The sequence below is a fragment of the Nerophis lumbriciformis genome, linkage group LG10, assembly GCF_033978685.3.
Source record: "Nerophis lumbriciformis linkage group LG10, RoL_Nlum_v2.1, whole genome shotgun sequence".
Classification (NCBI taxonomy): Eukaryota; Metazoa; Chordata; class Actinopteri; order Syngnathiformes; family Syngnathidae; genus Nerophis; species Nerophis lumbriciformis.
Genome location: NC_084557.2, coordinates 45,894,289 through 45,918,191, shown reverse-complemented (window position 1 = coordinate 45,918,191; position 23,903 = coordinate 45,894,289). Strand labels below are relative to the sequence as shown.

Sequence of the window (23,903 nt, the reverse complement as noted above, 5' to 3'; positions counted from 1 at the left end):
AATACAAATACACGTACCGTTACACCCCTAATAAATATATATATATATATATATATATATATATATATATATATATATATATATATATATATATATATATATATATATATATATATATATATATATACATGCACCATACTTGCCAACCTTGAGACCTTCGATTTCGGGAGGTGGGGGGAGGGGGTGGACGTGGTCGGGGGTGGGGCGGGGGGGGCCTGGTTTGGGCGGGGGGCGGGGTTAGGGGCGTGGTTAAGAGGGGAGGAGTATATTTACAGCTAGAATTCACCAAGTGAAGTATTTCATATATATATATATAAGAAATACTTGACTTTCAGTGAATTCTAGCTATATATATATATATATATATTTATTTTATTATATATATATGTATATATAAATAAAGGAAATACTTGAATTTCAGTGTTCATTTATTTACACATATACACACACATAACACTCATCTACTCATTGTTGAGTTAAGGGTTGAATTGTCCATCCTTGTTCTATTCTCTGTCACTATTTTTCTAACCATGCTGAACACCCTCTCTGATGATGCATTGATGTGTGGCACGCACAAAACTGCTTTCATCAAATGCACTAGAGTCTGGAATCATCCATGTCTCCCTAGCATGGCCCAAAACCGGTCAATCTTTGCTTCCTGAGGAAGATCTTCAGTGCCAAGCAATTGGTAGTCCACTACTTCTTCCCGGAGGCTATCCAGGTCCAATCGCAGCTGCGGCTTGGAACTTACAAGCTGTTATGATAGTAGCGTATGTGTGTGTGTGTGGCCCTTTAATAGGTGAGCATGTGAGGTGAGTGACGTCAGTGAGTGTGTGGGCGAGAGAAGAGAGGGAGCGGTAGCGTGAGTGCGGGCAGGGACTAGTTTGTTTTGTGTTGGATTGGCTGTGTGCAAGCAATCGATAAAGCAAGATTTGCAACTAATCGCCGGACTCAGGCAGGAAAGGTGCAACAAAGCGTATTTCTTCATCTTACTCGTCGTCGGCGTCGCCATGGCTGTATCTTCCTCGTTCTTCTGCTTCTTCTCCTTGTTGTGCACTGCACTCTCTAAAAGCCGTATATGTTATTGATGTTATAGATGGCAGTATTTTCCTGTTTAAGAGTGTCACAACATTGCTGTTTACGGCAGACGAACTGCTTTACGGTAGACAAAAACATGACTGCTGTTGTTGTGTGTTGTTACCGCGCTGGGAGGACGTTAATGAAACTGCCTAACAATAAACCCACATAAGAAACCAAGAACTCACCCTAGATCAGGGGTCGGCAACCTTTACCAGTCAAAGAGCCATTTTGACCAGTTTCACAAATTGAAGATAACAATGGGAGCCACAAAAATTTTTTGAAATTTAAAATGAAATAACACTGCATAATAAGTTTTTTTTTTTTTGCTTTGTGCTATGTATAAACCAGGGGTCTCAGACACGCTGCCCATACCCCAATATGGAATTTGAATGCTGGTGCGGCACGCGGGTTTTATATAAATGGCGCTTGTCAGCGTCATGCGTGCCGTGATGGTACAGCATATAGCACCCACTACAACCAGCGTGCCTGATCAGCCACACCTTGTATGGGGCTTACGCTTGCTCACGTAGGTGACAGCAAGGCATACTTGGTCAACAACCACACAGGTTACACTGACGGTGGCGGTATAAAAAAAACAAAAAAACTTTAACACTCTTACTAATAATGCGCCACACTGTGAACCCACACCAAACAAGAATGACAAACACATTTCGGGAGAACATCTGCACCGTAACACAACATAAACACAACAGGACAAATACCCAGAATCCCATGCAGCCCTAACTCTTCCGGGCTACATTATACACCCCCGCTACCAAACCCCGCCCACTAGAGATGCGCGGTTTGCGGGCACAACCGCAGATCGGGCGGATGACATTTAAAAAAATTTGATTTTATCCGCGGGTCGGGTCGGGCGGTTGAAATAAAAAAAAATTAGATTTTAAATAGATTCAGGCGGGTGGCAGTTAAACCAATTCGGAAATATATATACATAGTTAAATGTTGTTACCCACATACGAAAAACGAGCAGGCACCTGCAGCATATGCCACGACAGAAGAAGAAAAAAAAAAGAGATGGACACTTTTACGGAGCGGAGAAGGCCCCCGACGCCTCGCCGGGGTCCGGGACCGAGGCCCCTTCCCCCGAGAGGGCCCCACCGGGAGCCGTAGCTGAGGCGATCCGCGAGAAGGGCCCGACGCACGTCCAGGGTCACCACCGCGCCCACCGCACCGACACCCCGCCTCGTCCGCCTTCGCCGCGGCCGGCGTCACGCGCAGCAGGTAAGCAGCTTACCTGCCCGCCACCCCCGTGGCCGGGGGCTCGTAAGAGGGGTCACTCCGCGCGCTCCGCCCGCGCAGCTTACCTGCCCGCCACCCCTGTTGCCGGGGGCGCGTAACAGGGGTCACTCCCCGCGCAGTGCGCTCACGAAAGGGGTGGGGCTCACCCTGGTTGATATAGACAGCAGGACGGTGGCCATGGACGTCGGAACCCGCTAAGGAGTGTGTAACAACCCACCTGCCGATTCAACTAGCCCTGAAAATGGATGGCGCTGGAGCGTTGGGCCCATACCCGGCCGTCGCCGGCAGCGAGACGCGCTTGGAGGTGCGCTCAGCGCGGCTCCCATATGATTGCGCACTGGTGTGCGTCTGGGTCGTGACAGCGTGGCACGCATTGAATGTCTGTGCTGCATTGGATCAGTCTCCTTTCTTTAACAGGCAAAAGCTTTATAACCTCACTAATGCCTTGCATCGTCTATATTAGATATATAACAACGGGCGGGTGCGGGCGGATGGCGGGCGGGTGCGGTTCTGATCAAATGTTACATCGGGTGGATGGCGGATGGTTGACAACTTTCTGATGCGGTTGCGGATGAAATAATTGCCTATCCGCGCATCTCTACCGCCCACCTCAACGGACGCACAAAGGGGGGGGTCGATGTGTGAGGGAGCAGGGTTGGGGTGGGGGCGGGGTTTGGTGGTAGCAGGGGTGTATAATGTAGCCCGGAAGAGTCAGGGCTGCATGGGATTCTGGGTATTTATTCTGTTGTGTTTATGTTGTGTTAAGGTGCAGATGTTCTCTCGAAATGTGTTTGTCATTCTTGTTTGGTTTTGGTTCAAAGCGTGGTGCATTATTAGTAAGAGTGTTAAAGTTGTTTTATATGGTCACCGTCAGTGTAACCTGTGTGGCTGTTGACCAAGTATGCCTTGCTGTCACTTGCGTGTGCAAGCAGAAGATGCATATATCAAGAGGCTGGGTTGGCACGCTGTTTACACAGATTGTAGAGGGTGCTAAATACTGTACCATCATGGTACGCCCTTATTATTATTGCAAGGGTGAAAATCGGAGAATATTAATCCCGAGAGTTGTCTACAAGAGGCACTGGAATCCGGAAGTCTCCCGGGAAAATCGGGGGGGTCGGCAAGTAAGCTGCTGAGCCGCATCAGAGTGGTCAAAGAGCGGGTTGCCGACCCCTGCCCTAGATCATTCTACAGTTATAACGTGTTTGGGCAGGCACACTGTTTATATCGTGGGAAAGCGGACTCAGATCCGCATGGAGCTGGAGGGGGTGTGGCCTCCAGCTCCGCCTGATTTTCGGGAGAAAATTTGTCCCGGGAGGTTTTCGGGAGAGGCGCTGAATTTCGGGAGACTCCCGGAAAATCCGGGAGGGTTGGCAAGTATGACATACACAGCCCGGCCCCCCGGCCAAATTTTTTTAACCCAATGCAGCCGCCGAGTCAAAAAGTTTGGGGACCGCTGATTTAGACAATAATGGCTTTGTTGATAGTAAATCTATACTGCTTTAACAACAGTACACTGACTACTCTAAAGTATATCTAAGATTAATTCAATTGTCCACATTATTGCTGGATTGTGACAGGTGTGCTCACGTTTGTGAAATACTGCAGCTGAAATATGTTGCCCCTTTGAATGATGGGATGTATTTCTATCTGTCTCCTGAAGACTTCCTCAAGAGCAAACCGAGAAAGATCAGTCACCATCGCTCACGAGCACAACCCCTCCTGAATCGGAGGCAAAACAGAGGCGCAAGTGAGTCAACGCTGCGGTTTGTGTCAAAGCGACGGCTTATTTTAGTGCTGCAATGTATCCCAAGTTGTGTTTCGTTCCTGTTTCAGGTCTTACTTGACACCCGTTCGGGATGAGGAGGCAGAAGCACAGAGGAAAGCTCGCTCGCGGCACGCACGGCAGTCACGTCGTTCCACTCAGGTACGTCACAGCCCAGAAGGTCAGATCATGAAGTGACGTCTAAAGTGGGATCTCTCGCTTTGATTGGAAGGGGGTGACGCTGACGGATCTGCAGGAAGCTGAGAAGACCATGAAGACCATGAAGCTTGACAACAAAGCGAGAGAAAAGAAGGAAGAGGACGAGAAGGAGAAAGAGTCAAAGTCTAAGAAGGGAGATGAAGGGGTGAGGGCTTTGTTTGAACTTGTGCTTTTCAGACTGTCGATATCACCGGCCGATAAATGCTTTAAAATGTAATATTGGAAATTATCAGTAGCAGTTTCAAAAAGTAAAATTTATGACTTTTTAAAACGCCGCTGTGTACACGGACGTAGGGAGAAGTACGGAGCGCCAATAAACCTTAAAGGCACTGCACTGCAAAAAGTCAGTGTTCAAAAACAAGAAAAAATTAAAGCTGCAAGCAGCGATGGACGGGACCGACTTTGACGGCACATAAAATCCAAACCGGAGCAGTAATTAAAACTCTTTGGTCAACTTTTAGTCAGAAGGGTTCAATCTCTCTCCTGTGCTAGTTTGAAGCCGACACGACAAACGCGCTCAGAGGAGATAATGTTTGAAAAAAGGTGACCGGTTTTTACAAACCTTTGTTTTGAAGGGGGAATTGCAAACTTCCTGTTGATTTTTGCTGGGGGTTGTCAATACCGTATTTTCCGCACTATAAGGCGCACCGGATTATTAGCCGCACCTTCTATGAATTACATATTTCATAATTTTGTCCACCAATAAGCCGCCCCGGACTAAAAGCCGCGCCTACGCTGCGCTAAAGTGAATGTCAAAAAAACGCTGCGCTAAAGTGAATGTCAAAAAAACAGTCAGATAGTTCAGTCAAACTTTAATAATATATTGAAAACCAGCGTTCTAACAACTCTGTCCCAAAATGTACGCAAATGTGCAATCACAAACATAGTAAAATTCAAAATGGTGTAGAACAATAGCAACATAATGTTGCTTTAACGTTAATGTCACAACACACAAAATAAACATAGCGCTCACCTTCTGAAGTTATTCTTCATTCGTAAATCCTTCGAATTCTTCGTCTTCGGTGTCCGAATTGAAAAGTTGGGCGAATACGGGATCCAAAATGGCCGGTTCCGTCTCGTAGAAGTCATCGGGAGTCAGTGTCGCTGTTGTTCTGTGAATCCTGCCTTCCGGAAAGCTCGGACCACAGTTGTGACCGAAATATCTGCCCAAGCATTTACGATCCACTGGCAAATGTTGGCGTATGTCGTCCGAGGCTGTCTGCCCGTCTTAGTGAAGGTGTGTTCGCCTTCGGAGCTGTGTGAAAAAAGCCACCCGGCCTCTTCGCGTAAACTTCCCTTAACCACTCGCTCATCTTTTCTTCATCCATCCATCCCTTCGAGTTAGCTTTTATGATGACGCCGGCTGGAAAGGTCTCTTTTGGCAAGGTCTTCCTTTTGAATATCACCATGAGTGGAAGTTAGCATGGCAAGCTAGAACCACAGTGAAGGATGACTTCATTCCCTGTGGTGCGAATATTCACCGTACGTGCTCCCGTTCCACAGTGCGGTTCACAGGAATATCAGTTGCTGTGAAATACGGTAGTAATCCGTGTGCGGATGGAGAGATTGCGTCTTTTTATGAACCGGATCGCTTATTAGGAGCCATTTTGTGGTCTTTACAGATGTAAACAGGAAATGAAACGTACGGTGATATCCGCGCGTTTTTTCTTCTTCTTCCGGGGGCGGGTGAAGCGCTTCCTTTTCTATGGGGGCGGATGAAGCGCTTCCTGTTCTATGGGGGCGGGTGCTTTCCTTGGCGGTTGCTTGCGTAGAAGAAGAAGCGCTTCCTGTTCTACCGGGAAAAAAGATGGCGGCTGTTTACCGAAGTTGCGAGACCGAAACTTTATGAAAATGAATCGTAATAAAGCGCACCGGGTTATTAGGCGCACTGTCAGCTTTTGAGAAAAATTGTGGTTTTTAGGTGCGCCTTATAGTGCGGAAAATACGGTACATGAAATGTAGGTCTAAGTGAGACCTACATAGAGGTTTTTGTTTTATGTCTTTAAGACGTTCCTACAGGAAGTTACAGGCAGTTTTGTGTGAGTTTTCTTCCTAGGAGCAGTTGTGTCTGTGTTTTCTTCCTAGGGGGCGCTCCAGCGCAATTTTGAGTTTTGGGGTTGGGGTTTTTTATTAGATCGCAACTTTTGCCAGTCTTGATATGTGTGTCCAGTTTGGTGAGTTTTGAAGCATTTTAAGGGGGTCAAATTACAGCTCAAAGAGGCAAAAGTGACTGTTTTTACAAAACTTTTGTTTTGAAGGGGGAATTGCCAACTTCCTGTTGATTTTTGCTGAAAAATGTTAGTGTATTAAATCTAGGTCTAAGTCAGACCTACATAGAGGTTTTTGTTTCATGTCTCTACGACATTCCTACCAGAAGTTACAAGCAGTTTTGTCTTTATTTTTTCCTAGGGGGCGCTAGAGCGCAATTTTGAGTTTTGGGGTTTGGTTTTTTGATTAGATCGCAATTTTCGGCAGTCCTGATGTGTGTGTCAAATATGGTGAGTTTTGAAGCATGTTAAGAGGGTCAAATTACAGCTCAAAGAGGCGGCGGTATAATAATAATAAAACCTTACAATTACAATAGGGTCCTCTGTCCCAAAGGGACATTGCGGTCCCATAAAATACAAAAATGAGGGGTATTTTATTTAAACTAAGCAAAATTATCTGCCAAAAGAACAAGAAAATTCGGCTGGTCAAGACTTTCCAAAACAAGTAAAATTAGCTCACCTCAATGAACCCAAAAATACCTTAAAATAAGTATATTCTCACTAATAACAAATGCACTTTTCTTGGTAGAAAAAAAAGAGACCTTTTTGCTCAATATGTTGAAAAATATTCTTAAATTAAGTACCATATTCTTCTGAGTATAGGTCGCACCTGCCGAAAATGCATAATAAAGAAGGAAAAAAACATACATAAGTCGCACTGGAGCCCTATGAAAAAAAATTGCGACTTATAGTCCGAAAAATACGGTAAATGCTAGTGCCATTATGTCATACTTGCCAACCCTCCCGAATTTTCCGGGAGACTCCCGAAATTCAGCGCCTCTCCCGAAAACCTCCCGGCACAAATATTCTCCCGAAAATCTCCCGATTTACAGCCGGAGCTGGAGGCCACGCCCCCTCCAGCTCCATGCGGACCTGAGTGAGGACAGCCTTTTTTCACGACGGGAGGGCAACTGCGTGACAAGAAATAAATCATCCAAACTAGAGATAAATTGTATTATTATGTTTATCTTACCTACAAATAAAAATATTAATTAATTAAAAAAAAAAAAAAAAACTAAATACATTTTTACTATATTTTGCTAAAAACATCAAAATCAATTGTATTTTTTCTGACTCCTTATTACATCCAGGCATTAGAATGATACATTAAAATAAACATATTTGAAATAATTAATTTTAAATGATCATAATAATTCATTTAAAATGACCATATTTAATTATTAAAATAATTGCTTGTTTATCAACAACTTTAGCATTTTATTCATTACATTTTGAAGCTCTCAGAAGCCAAGTTATGTTATATTCCTTAATATTTATTTATGCAAGTTTGAAGTATCAATTATCTAAACACAGTTTTGTTTGCATATGTTCAGCATGTAGAGATATAAATATATATATATATATATATATATTTATTTATTTATTTATTTATGTATGAAATACTTGACTTGGTGAATTCTAGCTGTCAATATACTCCTCCCCTCTTAACCACGCCCTCAACCACGCCCCCACCCCCCACCTCCCGAAATCGGAGGTCTCAAGGTTGGCAAGTATGCCAAAAATACCTTAAAATAAGTATATTCTCACTAATAACAAGTGCACTTTTCTTGGTAGGAAAAAAAATTAGACCTTTTTGCTCAATATGTTGAAAAATATTCTTAAATTAAGTTCTGTATTTTTCTGTACTGTATAAGTCACACCGGAGTATAAGTCGCACCTGCCGAAAATGCATAATAAAGAAGGAAAAAAACATACATTAGTCGCACTGGAGCCCGGCCAAACTATGAAAAAAAACTGCGACTTATAGTCCGAAAAATAAGGTAAGTGCTAGTGCCATTATGTTGACATAATGATATGCGCTCTGCATCATGATTTTTATTTTTCATGCTTGAAGTAAGAAATTATTACTTTAAAAAAAAGTAGTTTTATACTTGTGAGTGTTGATGACACAGCTTTGCAACAGTTGATATTCTAGTTTCAAGCATGTTTTACTCAATATAGGTCAACAAATCTCAGCAACAAGCTGTAATATCTTACTGAGATCATTTAGGACCAAAACACTTAAAACAAGTAAAACACTCTAACATAAAATCTGCTTAGTGAGAAGAATTATCTTATCAGACAGAAAATAAGCAAATATCACCCTTATTTGAGATATTTCATCTTACTTAGATTTCAGTTTTTGCAGTGTGTCTTTGCATGCCGGCCCAGTCACATAATATCTACGGCTTTTCACACATACAAGTGAATGCAAGTCATACTTGGCCAACAGCCATACAGGTCACACTGATGGTGGCCGTATAAACAACTTTAACACTGTTACAAATATGCGCCACACTGTGAATCCACACCAAACAAGAATGACAAACACATTTCGGGAGAACATCCGCACCGTAACACAACATAAACACGACAGAACAAATACCCAGAACCCCTTGCAGCACTAACTCTTCTGGGACACTACAATGTACCCAAACCCCCAACCCCGCCCACCTCAACCCCATGTCCCAAATTCCAAGCTGCTGTTTTGAGGCGCGTTAAAACAAATAATGCACTTTGTGACTTCAATAATAAATATGGCAGTGCCATGTTGGCATTTTTTTCCATAACTTGAGTTGATTTATTTTGGAAAACCTTGTTACATTGTTTAATGCATACAGTGGTGGAATAATGTGTTAATTCCACCACTGTATATATCGGTATCGCTTGATATCGGAATCGGTAATTAAGAGTTGGACAATATCGGATATCTGAAAAAAAAGCCATTATCGGACATCTCTACTTTTCATGTAAAGTCATGTGACCTCACTTTGTTGCTGAAACTTGTGTCTGCAGGAAGTGAGCTGGAGGTCTCGGATAGCCAGCCTGCAGAAGTCCGACCTGCTGGGTCTCACGCAGCCCGCTGGCACCCCGCGGCCTCACCCCGCTGACAGGAGAGGTACACCTCGCCACTCGTCTTTTCTTAACAGCGCTACTTGATGTCGTTGAAGTACTCGCTTCAAAAACGACAACTGCTGGCTTCCTTCCAGTCGCTGAGGCCAGCGTTGGGGAGAGCGAGACTGAGCGATGGGCCCAGGAGCGCAGGGAGAGGAGACAAGCGCGAGCTAGGAGAAAGGCTCAGAGGAGCGGGGAGGTATGCTATCCTGTGGATTTGTAGATCTATGTACAAACCCTGTTTCCATATGAGTTGGGAAATTGTGTTAGATGTAAATATAAACGGAATACAATGATTTGCAAATCCTTTTCAACCCATATTCAGTTGAATGCACTACAAAGACAACATATTTGATGTTCAAACTCATAAACTTTTTTTTTTTTTGTGCAAATAATCATTAATCATTTCATGGCTGCAACACGTGCCAAAGTAGTTGGGAAAGGGCATGTTCACCACTGTGTTACATGGCCTTTCCTTTTAACAATACTCAATAAACGATTGGGAACTGAGGAAACTAATTGTTGAAGCTTTGAAAGTGGAGTTCTTTCCCATTCTTGTTTTATGTAGAGCTTCAGTCGTTCAACAGTCCGGGGGTCTCCGCTGTCGTATTTTAGGCTTCATAATGCGCCACACATTTTCGATGGGAGACAGGTCTGGACTGCAGACGGGCCAGGAAAGTACCCGCACTCTTTTTTTACAAAGCCACGCTGTTGTAACACGTGCTGAATGTGGCTTGGCATTGTCTTGCTGAAATAAGCAGGGGCGTCCATGAAAAAGACGGCGCTTAGATGGCAGCATATGTTGTTCCAAAACCTGTATGTACCTTTCAGCATTAATGGCGCCTTCACAGATGTGTAAGTTACCCATGTCTTGGGCACTAATACACCCCCATACCTTCACACATGCTGGCTTTTCAACTTTGCGCCTATAACAATCCGGATGGTTCTTTTCCTCTTTGGTCCGGTGGACACGACGTCCACAGTTTCCAAAAACAATTTGAAATGTGGACTCGTCAGAGCACAGAACACTTTTCCACTTTGTATCAGTCCATCTTTGATGAGCTCAGGCCCAGCGGAGCCGACTGCGTTTCTGGGTGTTGTTGATAAACGGTTTTCGCCTTGCATAGGAGAGTTTTAACTTACACTTACAGATGTAGCGACCAACTGTAGTTACTGACAGTGGGTTTCTGAAGTGTTCCTGAGCCCATGTGGTGATATCCTTTACACACTGATGTCGCTTGTTGATGCAGTACAGCCTGAGGGATCGAAGGTCACGAGGCTTAGCTGCTTACGTGCAGTGATTTCTCCAGATTCTCTGAACCCTTTGATGATATTACGGACCGTAGATGGTGAAATCCCTAAATTCCTTGCAATAGCTGGTTGAGAAAGGTTTTTCTTAAACTGTTCAACAATTTGCTCACGCATTTGTTGACAAAGTGGTGACCCTCGCCCCATCCTTGTTTGTGAATGACTGAGCATTTCATGGAATCTACTTTTAAACCCAATCATGGCACCCACCTGTTCCCAATTAGCCTGCACACCTGTGGGATGTTCCAAATAAGTGTTTGATGAGCATTCCTCAACTTTATCAGTATTTATTGCCACCTTTCCCAACTTCTTTGTCACGTGTTGCTGGCATCAAATTCTAAAGTTAATTATTATTTGCAAAAAAAAAAAAGGTTTATCAGTTTGAACATCAAATATGTTGTCTTTGTAGTGCATTCAATTGAATATGGGTTGAAAATGATTTGCAAATCATTGTATTCCGTTTATATTTACATCTAACACAATTTCCCAACTCATATGGAAACGGGGTTTGTAGACTAGAATAGTAAAGCAACAGCTGCTGTAAAGGCTTTTATTGGAAAATACTCGGTCATCTTGTCATCTGCAGCTCGATGACGATCCCAGCGGAGAGGAAGAGTTCTCAGGCAGCCGACTGGATTCACAGGTGCGCAGGCTCATATTTGTGCTCTCGACGGAGACGTAACCAAAGATACTGCTCATAACTTGTCTGCTTGTCTCCTCTGTTTACAGTCAGACCTGCACTTGGGTTCCAGGTATGACTCATACTTTTGACATGTTTCCTCCTCCTGTCAGCGCTACAATAGATCTCTGACTTCCACTCTCCTCATCCACTTAGGTCTAGTGCGCCATGTAATGAGGGAGGAGAGAGCAAAGATTTCAAAAAGGTCAGCGGGCGCCACGGGCGGGTTGTTATTCTCTATCTCTACCTTCTTTTTGAGTCGGACCCTCTGCGCTCTTGCACTAGCTGTTTGAGGAGGTGACCAGAGAAAACAGCCTGCTTCAGACTCAGCTCCAGGACACACAGAGGGTTGTCAGTAAGACCAGGCTGGACCTAGAAAAGGCCACACAGGTGACAACACACACACACACACACACACACACACACACACACACACACACACACACACACATGGAATATCAGATGTGACTAGCTGTGATCCAATATAATATTGTTCAAGTCCTTTTTAGGCACGGAAATGCCTCACTCTCCAACAATGTCTTTTCCGGCATTTCTAATTATAGTAGTGCCCCAATTTACAAGCTTAATTGGTTCTGTGAAAGAGCTCCTAACTCAAAACAATCAATCAATCAATCAATGTTTATTTATATAGCCCTAAATCACAAGTGTCTCAAAGGGCTGCACAAGCCACTACGACATCCGCGGTACAGAGCCCACATAAGGGCAAGGAAAAACTCACAACCCAGTGGGACGTCGATGTGAATGACTATGAGAAACCTTGGAGAGGACCGCAAGTCCCGGGATGCCCAAAATGTCCGTAACACGCCCAGCCGAGTCCCACAGGGAGGGGGGATAAAAGTTGGAAAAGTTGACAAAAGTCCCAAAAATGTTCAGAATACCTACCCAGGTTCGAGTCCCACAAGTCCCGCCGCCGGCCGGGATCCCCAAAATGTCCATAACACACCCAGCCGAGTCCCACAGGGAGGGGGGATAAAAGTTGGAAAAGTCGACAAAAGTCCCAAAAATGTTCAGAATACCTACCCAGGTTCGAGTCCCACAAGTCCCGCCGCCGGCCGGGATCCCCAAAATGTCCATAACACACCCAGCCGAGTCCCACAGGGAGGGGGGATAAAAGTTGGAAAAGTCGACAAAAGTTCCAAAAATGTTCAAAATACCTACCCAGGTTCGAGTCCCACAAGTCCCGCCGCCGGCCGGGATCCCCAAAATGTCCATAACACACCCAGCCGAGTCCCACAGGGAGGGGGGGATAAAAGTTGGAAAAGTCGACAAAAGTCCCAAAAATGTTCAAAATACCTACCCAGGTTCGAGTCCCACAAGTCCCGCCGCCGGCCGGGATCCCCAAAATGTCCATAACACACCCAGCCGAGTCCCACAGGGAGGGGGGATAAAAGTTGGAAAAGTCGACAAAAGTTCCAAAAATGTTCAAAATACCTACCCAGGTTCGAGTCCCACAAGTCCCGCCGCCGGCCGGGATCCCCAAAATGTCCATAACACACCCAGCCGAGTCCCACAGGGAGGGGGGGATAAAAGTTGGAAAAGTCGACAAAAGTCCCAAAAATGTTCAAAATACCTACCCAGGTTCGAGTCCCACAAGTCCCGCCGCTGGCCGGGATCCCCAAAATGTCCAAACACGCCCAGCAAAGTCCCACGGGAAGGCGGGGAGAAAAGTGACAAAAGTCACTAAAATGTTAAAAAATCACACCCGGGTTCGAGTGCCACAAGTCTTAAGACTTGTGGCACCCGAACCTGGGTAATTATTTTTAACATTTTTGGGACTTTTGCCGACTTTTCCAACTTTTATCCCCTCTCCCCGTGGGACTCGGCTTGGTGTGTTATGGACATTTTGGGCATCCCGGGACTTGTGCGGCCGGCGGCGGGACTCGTGAGACTGGAACCCAGGGAGGTATTTTGGACAAAATTGGGACTTTTGACCATTTTGGTTGCCTTTTCCCCCTCTTCTTCCCCCGCCTTCCTGTGCACCATTGCTGGGTGTGTTTTGGACATCCATCCATCCATCTTCTTCAGCTTATCCGAGGTCGGGCCGCGGGGGCAGCAGCCTAAGCAGGAAAGCCCAGACTTCCCTCTCCCCAGCCACTTCGTCCAGCTCCTCCCGGGGGATCCCGAGGCGTTCCCAGGCCAGCCGGGAGACATAGTTTTCCCAACGTGTCCTGGGTCTTCCCCGTGGCCTCCTACCGGTCGGACGTGCCCTAAACACCTCCCTAGGGAGGCGATCGGGTGGCATCCTGACCAGATGCCCGAACCACCTCATCTGGCTCCTCTCCATGTGGAGGAGCAGCGGCTTTACTTTGAGCTCCCCCCGGATGGCAGAGCTGCTCACCCTATCTCTAAGGTAGAGCCCCGCCACCCGGCGGAGGAAACTCATTTCGGCCGCTTGTACCCCTGATCTTGTCCTTTTGGTCATAACCCAAAGCTCATGACCATAGGTGAGGATGGGAACGTAGATCGACCGGTACATTGAGAGCTTTGCCTTCCGGCTCAGCTCCTTCTTCACCACAACGGATCGATACAGCGTCCGCATTACTGAAGATGCCGCAGCGATCCGCCTGTCGATCTCACGATCCACTCTTCCCTCACTCGTGAACAAGACTCTGAGGTACTAGAACACCTCCACTTGGGGCAGGGTCTCCTCCCCAACCCGGAGATGGCATTCCACCCTTTTCCGGGCGAGAACCATGGACTCGGACTTGGAGGTGCCGATTCACTGTCGCTGCCAACATGAGCATTGAAGTCCCCCAGTAGAACGAGGGAATCACCCGGGGGAGCACTCTCAAGTACTCCCTCGAGCGAATCCAAAAAGGGTGGGTACTCTGAGCTGCCGTTTGGCGCGTAAGCGCAAACCACAGTCAGGACCCGTCCCCCCACCCGAAGGCGGAGGGAAGCTACCCTGTCGTCCACCGGGTTGAACTCCAACGTGCAGGCTCTGAGCCGGGGGGAAACAAGAATTGCCACCCCAGCCCGTCGCCTCTCATTGCCGGCAACGCCAGAGTGGAAGAGAGTCCAGCCCCTCTCGAGAGAACTGGTTCCAGAGCCCTTGCTGTGCGTCGAAGTGAGTCCGACTATATCTAGCCGGAACTTCTCGACCTCGCGCACTAGCTCAGGCTCCTTCCCCCCCAGCGAGGTGACGTTCCACGTCCCAAGAGCTAGCTTCTGTAGCCGAGGATCGGACCGCCAAGTGCCCTGCCCTCGGCTGCCGCCCAGCTCACACCGCACCCGACCTCTATGGCCCCTGCTATGGGTGGTGAGCCTATTGGAGGGGGGACCCACGTTGCCTCTTCGGGCTGTGCCCGGCCGGGCCCCATGGGGACTCGCCATCGTGCCCCGCCTCCGGGCCTGGCTCCAGAGGGGGGCCCCGGTGACCCGCGTCCGGGCGTGGGAAATCTGGGTCCTTTGTTTTTATTCGTCATGGAGGTCTTCGAGCTGCTCTTTGTCTGATCCCTCACCTAGGACCAGTTTGTCTTGGGAGACCCTACCAGGGGGCATAAAGGCCCCGGACAACATAGCTCCTGGGATCATTGGGACACGCAAACTCCTCTACCACGGTAAGGTGGCAGCTCAGAGAGTTTTGGACATTTGGACAAAAATAGTTTCATGCACGTTTTACTCAATATAGGTCATCAAATCTCAGCAACAAGCTGTAATATCTTACTGAGATCATTTAGGACCAAAACACTTAAAACAAGTAAAACACTCTAACATAAAATCTGCTTAGTGAGAAGAATGATCTTATCAGACAGAAAATAAGCAAATATCACCCTTATTTGACATATTTCATCTTACTTAGATTTCACTTTTTGCAGTGCAGGGGTGTAACGGTATGTGTATTTGTATTGAACCGTTTCGGTACGGGGATTCCGGTTCGGTTCGGAAGTGTACCGAACGAGTTTCCACACGGACATATTAAGTAGCGTAACGCACGTGTGTTGTGCCTCGGTGTGCATTGTTTACTCAAAATGCCAGACATTTGAGGAGTTTCTTAAATGCCTCAAATGTCTGGCATTTTGAGTTAGGGTTGCGTGTATTTTCAATGTGCGTTTAGGGTTAAGAAGGGGTTAAAAACAAAACAAATTGTGCGCGCAGCCGCATTGGTGAGGGAGGGGCAGAGACAGAGAGAGAGAGAGAGTTATGATAAGAATTATCTTATCAGACAGAAAATAAGCAAATATCACCCTTATTTGAGATATTTAATATTACTTAGATTTCAGTTTTTGCAGTTTCTCATTTCTGGTATGTTCCCACCAATGTTCCTCTAAGGTGCGCGCCTGTAAAATTGTGCACTGCTCAAGCGTCCTCTGCGCACGGCAAATCTATGCCACGCACATAATCAAATAAAAAAATAAGCGCATAACAATTTTCAACACACAGACACGACAGAGAAAACAGTTTTGGTCATTATTGTTCAAATATTGTAACGTCTGTCGAGACGCTTTGAGGACATGAATTCAATCCATCACTTTACTGAGCAAAACTCTTTCTTGTCGGCCATAAACACATCACCAAAACATTAGTAAAAAAAATGATATCTAGCAAAGCTGGTCATTTTGTGCAGTACAAACCAGACCAAAAGAAACTTTGTTATATCAACAGCAGCCGCTCGCTCTTTCTCACTTGCGCCAACACATGCACATATGGCACTTAGCCAGTGATGCGTTTACAGCCACACAAAAAGTCGGACAACTCCAACACCACACATAAAGTGTCATTCCAGGTCGTTACACTATGACTTACCAATCAAATGTGTGCTTATTTTAGTGTCATTTATTAGGAATCTTAATTTATTAATCATGAAATGCTGTTAGTATATATAAATACTAATAAAAATATATTTTTTACAAACAGGAAGTTGCAGGAATGTACAAATGATCCCCTGCTTACATCTCATTGTGCAACATGTGAATGTTTTAATGGGAACTAAATGCAATGTCTGAAAGGGGTACAAATTATTTCCAAAGCAGGACCTCCACCCAGACAAACAATACAAGTACACAGTTCATGAAAAACAATATTTGTTGTTATTGTCATTGTAAGTGGGCCTAAACACTTATATTAGAAATGGAAATGACTGTTGTCATTTGATTATAATAATAAGAGAATGTTGTCTGTCTATCTGTGTTGGCCCTGCGATGGGTTGGGGACTTGTCCAGGGTGTACCCCGCCTTCCGCCCGATTGCAGCTGAGATAAGCTCCAGCATCCCCCGCGACCCCGAAAGGGACAAGCGGTAGAAAATGGATGGATGGATGGAGATTGAAGTTGTTATTTAGTCAGGTTTGGGACAGGTGTGCTGCTGGTGTAGCCACAATGTGCACGTCTGATGTTGCTCACATGGACTCCACTCAATGCTCAGGGACTTTTTGCCTTTGCTCACACACATGAACAATTAGAGGGAACATTGATTCCCACCCTTGAATGGCGATGCTTGTTAGCTTTACATTAGCATCACTAACATTACACATTTTAACCCACAATGATGTCGGATGGTAAAACATGAAAATCGCAATACCTTTGCCACCATATTTGTATCTGTTTTGGAAATGAGCGTGCAATGACTCTTCAGACTTACCTTGAATGACTTGGGATTCCCTTTGATGTTGATGATACACTATTGGCGGCCTCACAAATGAAGTTTCACACACGACTTTTGGTGATTCATGCAACGATATTGTTGTGTTCCACAGAGACAGGAGCGCTTTACTGACTGTTCAGCGCTGCTGGATCTGGAAAGGAAGGTAAATCCAATGTAATTCTTAACTGTTTTGGTTTCTGTGGCTTCCCGCCGCCTCACTACAGCCACTTCCCTGCTCACTGTGAACTCTCCCTCTTAAAACCACGTCCCCTCACTTTTTTCCCCCCACTTCCGCTCGTCACTTTCCCCCCCCTCCCGTCACCCCCACCTTCCTGTTCCTCTGACACCAGGACCGAAGGATGCTGGAGCGGCGTATGGCTGAGCTTGAGGAGGAGCTGAAGGTGAGAACACTCTGGCCCACTTTGCATGCTGCTGCTTGGCTTTAGCGTGTACAGTTTAGCAGCACAGTAGTGAGCGTCAGTTCATCCAACATACTTCTATAATACAGATTGATGAGATAGTACAAACCCCGTTTCTATATAAGTTGAGAAATTGTGTTAGATGTAAATATAAACGGAATACAATGATTTGCAAATCCTTTTCAACCCATATTCAGTTGAATATGCTACAAAGACAACATATTTGATGGTTTTTTTTGGGCAAATAATCATTAACTTTAGAATTTGATGCCAGCAACACGTGACAAAAAAGTTGGGAAAGGTGGCAATAAATATTGATAAAGTTGAGGAATGCTCATCAAACACTTATTTGGAACATCCCACAGGTGTGCAGGCTAATTGGGAACGGGTGGGTGCCATGATTGGGTATAAAAACAGCTTCCCAAAAAATGCTCAGTCTTTCACAAGAAAGGATGGGGCGAGGTACACCCCTTTGTCCACAACTGCGTGAGCAAATAGTCAAACAGTTTAAGAACAACGTTTCTCAAAGTGCAATTGCAAGAAATTTAGGGATTTCAACATCTACGGTCCATAATATCATCAAAAGGTTCAGAGAATCTGGAGAAATCACTCCACGTAAGCGGCATGGCCGGAAACCAACATTGAATGACCGTGACCTTCGATCCCTCAGACGGCACTGTATCAAAAACCGACATCAATCTCTAAAGGATATCACCACATGGGCTCAGGAACACTTCAGAAAACCACTGTCACTAAATACAGTTGGTCGCTACATCTGTAAGTGCAAGTTAAAGCTCTACTATGCAAAGCGAAAGCCATTTATCAACAACATCCAGAAACGCCGCCGGCTTCTCTGGGCCCGAGATCATCTAAGATGGACTCATGCAAAGTGGAAAAGTGTTCTGTGGTCTGACGAGTCCACATTTCAAATTGTTTTTGGAAATATTCGACATCGTGTCATCCGGACCAAAGGGGAAGCGAACCATCCAGACTGTTATCGACGCAAAGTTCAAAAGCCAGCATCTGTGATGGTATGTGGGTGCATTAGTGCCCAAGGCATGGGTAACTTACACATCTGTGAAGGCACCATTAATGCTGAAAGGTACATACAGGTTTTGGAACAACATATGCTGCCATCTAAGCGCCGTCTTTTTCATGGACGCCCCTGCTTATTTCAGCAAGACAATGCCGAGCCACATTCAACACGTGTTACAACAGCGTGGCTTCGTAAAAAAAGAGTGCGGGTACTTTCCTGGCCCGCCTGCAGTCCAGACCTGTCTCCCATAGAAAATGTGTGGCGCATTATGAAGCGTAAAATACGACAGCGGAGACCCCGGACTGTTGAACGACTGAAGCTCTACATAAAACAAGAATGGGAAAGAATTCCACTTTCAAAGCTTCAACAATTAGTTTCCTCAGTTCCCAATCGTTTACTGAGTGTTGTTAAAAGGAAAGGTGATGTAACACAGTGGTGAGCATGCCCTTTCCCAACTACTTTGTCACGTGTTGCAGCCATGAAATTCTAAGTTAATTATTATTTGCAAAAAAAATGTTTATCAGTTTGAACATCAAATATGTTGTCTTTGTAGCATATTCAACTGAATATGGGTTGAAAATGATTTGCAAATCATTGTATTCCGTTTATATTTACATCTAACACAATTTCCCAACTCATATGGAAATGGGGTTTGTACATTGAAAGTGCCTAAAGATTAGTTTTAAAGCTATACACAAATAATAGCTTGTGCAGACAAACATTACAAGTACAAAACCCAAAACCAGTGAAGTTGGCACGTTGTGTAAATCGTAATTAAAAACAGAATACAATGATTTGCAAATCCTTTTCAACTTATATTCAATTGAACGGACTGCAAAGACAACATATTTGATGTTCACACTGAGAAACTTAATTTTTTTTTTGCAAATAATCATTAACTTAGACTTTAATGGGAGCAACACATTGCAAAAAAGTTGGCACAGTGGCATTTTTACCACTGTGTTACATGGCCTTTCCTTTTAACAACACTTAGTTTGGGAACTGAGGAGACACATTTTTGAAGCTTCTCAGGTGGAATTCTTTCCCATTCTTGCTTGATGTACAGCTTAAGTTGTTCAACAGTCCGGGGGTCTCCGTTGTGCTATTTTAGGCTTCATAATGCGCCACACATTTTCAATGGGAGACAGGTCTGGACTACAGGCAGGCCAGTCTAGTACCCGCACTCTTTTACTATGAAGCCGTGCTGTTGTAACACGTGGCTTGGCATTGTCTTGCTGAAATAAGCAGGGGCGTCCATGATAACGTTGCTTGGATGGCAACATATGTTGCTCCAAAACCTGTATGTACCTTTCAGCATTAATGGTGCCTTCACAGATGTGTAAGTTACCCATGTCTTGGGCACTAATACACCCCCATACCATCACACATGCTGGCTTTTACACTTTGCGCCTATAACAATCCAGATGGATCTTTTCCACCTTAGTACGGAGGACAGAACACTTTTCCACTTTGTATCAGTCCATCTTAGATGAGCTCATGACCAGCAAAGCCGGCGGCGTTTCTGGGTGTTGTTGATAAATGGCTTTCACTTTGCATAGTAGAGTTTTAACTTGCACTTACAGATGTAGCGACGGACTGTAGTTACCGACAGTGGTTTTCTGAAGTGTCCCTGAGCCCATGTGGTGATATCCTTTACAAACTGATGTCGGTTTTTGATGCAGTACCGCCTGAGGGATCCAAGGTTTGTAATATCATGGCTTACGTGCAGTGATTTCTCCAGAATCTCTAAACCTTTTGATGATATTACTGAGCGTAGATGGTGAAATCCCTAAATTACTCTCAATAGCTCGTTGAGAAATGTTGTTCTTAAACTGTTCAACAATTTGCTCACGCATTTGTTGACAAAGTGGTGACCCTCGCCCCATCCTTGTTTGTGAATGACTGAGCATTTCATGGAATCTACTTTTATACCCAATCATGGCACCCACCTGTTCCCAATTAGCCTGTTCACCTGTGGGATGTTCCAAATAAGTGTTTGATGAGCATTCCTCAACTTTCTCAGTCTTTTTTGCCACTTGTGCCAGCTTTTTTGAAACGTGTTGCAGGCGTTTGCAAAAGTTTTTCAGTTTAAACATGAAATATCTTGTCTTTGCAGTCTATTCAATTGAATATAAGTTGAAATGGATGTGCAAATCATTGTAATCTGTTTGAATTTACTATTTACAGAACATACCAACTTCGCTGGTTTTGGGGTTTGTAATTTAAATGTTTTGACGCAATTTCTGACGAGCTATTTGCAACACACCAAGAAGAGTCGGCGACCCGCATCGTGTCCTGACCCGCCAGCTGAAAATGACTTGTTTGCAGTATCTTACTCAGGACCTCATCAAAACTGATGATGCACATTTCAGTTTTAAGAATTAAAAATATAGAAAGTAGGGGTGTAACGGTACACAAACATGTCGGTTCGGTACATACTTCGGTTTAGAGGTCACGGTTCGGTTCATTTTCGATACAGTAAGAAAACAACAAAATATACATTTTGGGGTTATTTATTTACCAAATTTGCAAAATCTTCCACCAAAAATATTTTTCTTAGTGGAATATTTGATGTGAAGTAATGGGAACCTTGGATAGGTCAATAATTCATAATAACATTGATTTTGATTCAATATTATGTTTTGAGCAATGACAGTTTGAAAGGAAAAAAAAACAGCTTTGTTTTATTAGTCAACATTGCAACTTTTTCTAAATTACCGTATTTTTCGGACTATAAGTGGCAGTTTTTTTCATAGTTTGGCCGGGTGGTGCGACTATGTGTGAAATTATTAACACATTAGCGTAAAATATCAAATATCAAACCGTATTTTTCGGAGTATAAGTCGCACCGGCCGAAAATGCATAATAAAGAAGGAAAAAAAAACATATATAAGTCACACTGGAGAATAAGTCGCATTTTTGGGGGGAAATGTATTTGATAAAAGCCAACACCAAGAATAGACATTTGAAAGGCAATTTAAAATAAATCAAGAATAGTGAACAACAGGCTGAATAAGTGTACGTTATATGAGGCATAAATAACCAACTGGTATGTTAACGTAACATATTATGGTAAGAGTCATTCAAATAACTATAACATATAGAACATGCTATACGTTTACCAAACAATCTGTCACTCCTAATCGCTAAATCCCATGAAATCTTATACGTCTAGTCTCTTACGTGAATGAGATCAATAATATTATTTGATATTTTACGCTAATGTGTTAATCATTTCACACATAAGTCGCTCCTGAGTATAAGTCGCACCCCCGGCCAAACTATGAAAAAAACTGCGACTTATAGTCCGAAAAATACGGTACACTCATTCAGCCTGTTGTTCACTATTCTTTATTTATTTTAAATTGCCTTTCAAATGTCTATTCTTGGTGTTGGCTTTTATCAAATACATTTCCCCCAAAAATGCGACTTATACTCCAGTGCCACTTATATATGTTTTTTTCTCTTCTTTATTATGCATTTTCGGCCGGTGCGACTTATACTCCGGTGCGACTTATACTCCGAAAAATACGGTACCTTTAAGCTTTTTTATTTCACTTTTGTTATGTTTTTGTTTATTTTAATCGTATTTTTAGAATGTGCCGTGGGCCTTTAAAACATTAGCTGTGGGCCACAAATGGCCTCCGGGGCACACTTTTGACACCCCTGCTATAGATGATAAAAAATTACATGTGATAAATCTATGGATAAAAAGCAGAGCCTGGCGACGCATGCGCGTTTATCATAACTCTCTCTCTCTCTCTGTCTCTGCCCCTCCCTCACCAATGCTGCTGCGCGCACAATTTGTTTTGTTTTTAACCCCTTCTTAACCCTGAACGTACATTGAAAATACAAGCAACCCTAACTCAAAATGCCGGACATTTGAGGCATTTAAGAAACTCCACCCTGACAGCTCTGCAAAAGAGGACATGTCCGGTGAAAAGAGGACGTATGGTCAGTCTATCGTAGCCCGTTAGCTGCTAGCATGCTGTGTGTTGTGCCTCAGTGTGCATTGTTTACACAACGTGCGTTACGCTACTTAATATGTCCGTGTGGAAACTCGTTCGGTACACCTCCGAACCGAACCGGAACCCCCGTACCGAAACGGTTCAATACAAATACACGTACCGTTACACCCCTGCACTGCAAAAACTGAAATCTAAGTAAGATGTAATATGTCAAATAAGGGTGATATTTATATTTTCTGTCTGATAAGATCATTCTTCTCACTCAGCAGATTTTATGTTAGTGTTTTACTTGTTTTAAGTGTTTTGGTCCTAAATGATCTCAGTAAGATATTACAGCTTGTTGCTGAGATTTGATGACCTATATTGAGTAAAACATGCTTGAAACTAGAATATCAACTGTTGCAAAGCTGTGTCATCAACACTCACAAGTATAAAACTACTTTTTCAAAGTCATAATTTCTTATTTCGAGCATGAAATAAAAAAAATCATGATTTTGACACAATTGTGTCTCATAATTAAAACAGATGACAGCCAAATGGACTTTGCTGTCTTATTTTCAATGAAACAATAGAAAACACGTACTCATATAGTAGTACAGTTGGCACAGTACAGTAAACTGACAGTTAATATTTAAACATTAAACATTTCTAACAATTTTGAACACAAATAGTTCATGCACATTCAGATAAATTCTTCAAAATTACAATTAAAACAATTTTGGCCGGGGGCCGGGCTGTATATATGCGCACTAATTGACTGAAAGAGCACGCGCTTGACGTGATGATGTCATGTTATCCATGGAAAAATGCATTTTTAGACAATATGATTTGCCTGAGCGGCTAGGAGACCCCGAGAGTAACAAGCGCTTGCCTTGTTGCCTTTCCATTAAGAACAATAAATTAGTTTTTAGTATAAGTTTGCTGGTTTCAAGAAATGTAATGCCGAGCGCATATCATTATGTCAAGATAATGGCACTAGCATTTACTTCATTTAAGAATATTTTTCAACATATTGAGCAAAAAGGTCTCTTTTTTTTTTTCTATCAAGAAAAGTGCACTTGTTATTAGTGAGAATATACTTATTTTAAGGTATTTTTGGGTTCATTGAGGTTAGCTAATTTTACTTGTTTTGGAAAGTCTTGACAAGCCAAATGTTCTTGTTCTATTGGCAGATAATTTTGCTTAAAGGGGAACATTATCACCAGACCTATGTAAGCGTCAATATATACCTTGATGTTGCAGAAAAAAGACCTTTTTTTTTTTTTTAACCGATTTCCGAACTCTAAATGGGTGAATTTTGGCGAATTAAACGCCTTTCTAATATTCGCTCTCGGAGCGTTGTGACGTCACAACGTGGCGTCACATTGGGAAGCAATCCGCCATTTTCTCAAACACCGAGTCAAA

General features: G+C 43.8%; 1 protein-coding gene across 3 annotated transcripts in view; it reads left to right on the top strand.

Moving 5' to 3' along the window:
• LOC133612269 (protein phosphatase 1 regulatory subunit 12A) overlaps positions 1–23,903 on the top strand; it is a 104,694-nt gene that overhangs the window by 78,584 nt on the left and 2,207 nt on the right. For 2 of the 3 annotated variants that reach the window (XM_061969513.1, XM_061969511.2), the window contains 11 exons: positions 4,004–4,090; positions 4,177–4,267; positions 4,338–4,469; positions 9,388–9,490; positions 9,582–9,685; positions 11,381–11,437; positions 11,524–11,546; positions 11,630–11,678; positions 11,759–11,863; positions 17,189–17,239; positions 17,427–17,477. In XM_061969513.1, the coding sequence (XP_061825497.1) occupies positions 4,004–4,090; positions 4,177–4,267; positions 4,338–4,469; positions 9,388–9,490; positions 9,582–9,685; positions 11,381–11,437; positions 11,524–11,546; positions 11,630–11,678; positions 11,759–11,863; positions 17,189–17,239; positions 17,427–17,477 (853 nt within the window). The remainder of the gene's footprint in view (positions 1–4,003; positions 4,091–4,176; positions 4,268–4,337; positions 4,470–9,387; positions 9,491–9,581; positions 9,686–11,380; positions 11,438–11,523; positions 11,547–11,629; positions 11,679–11,758; positions 11,864–17,188; positions 17,240–17,426; positions 17,478–23,903) is intronic. The other variant, XM_061969512.2, reaches the window with a different exon arrangement.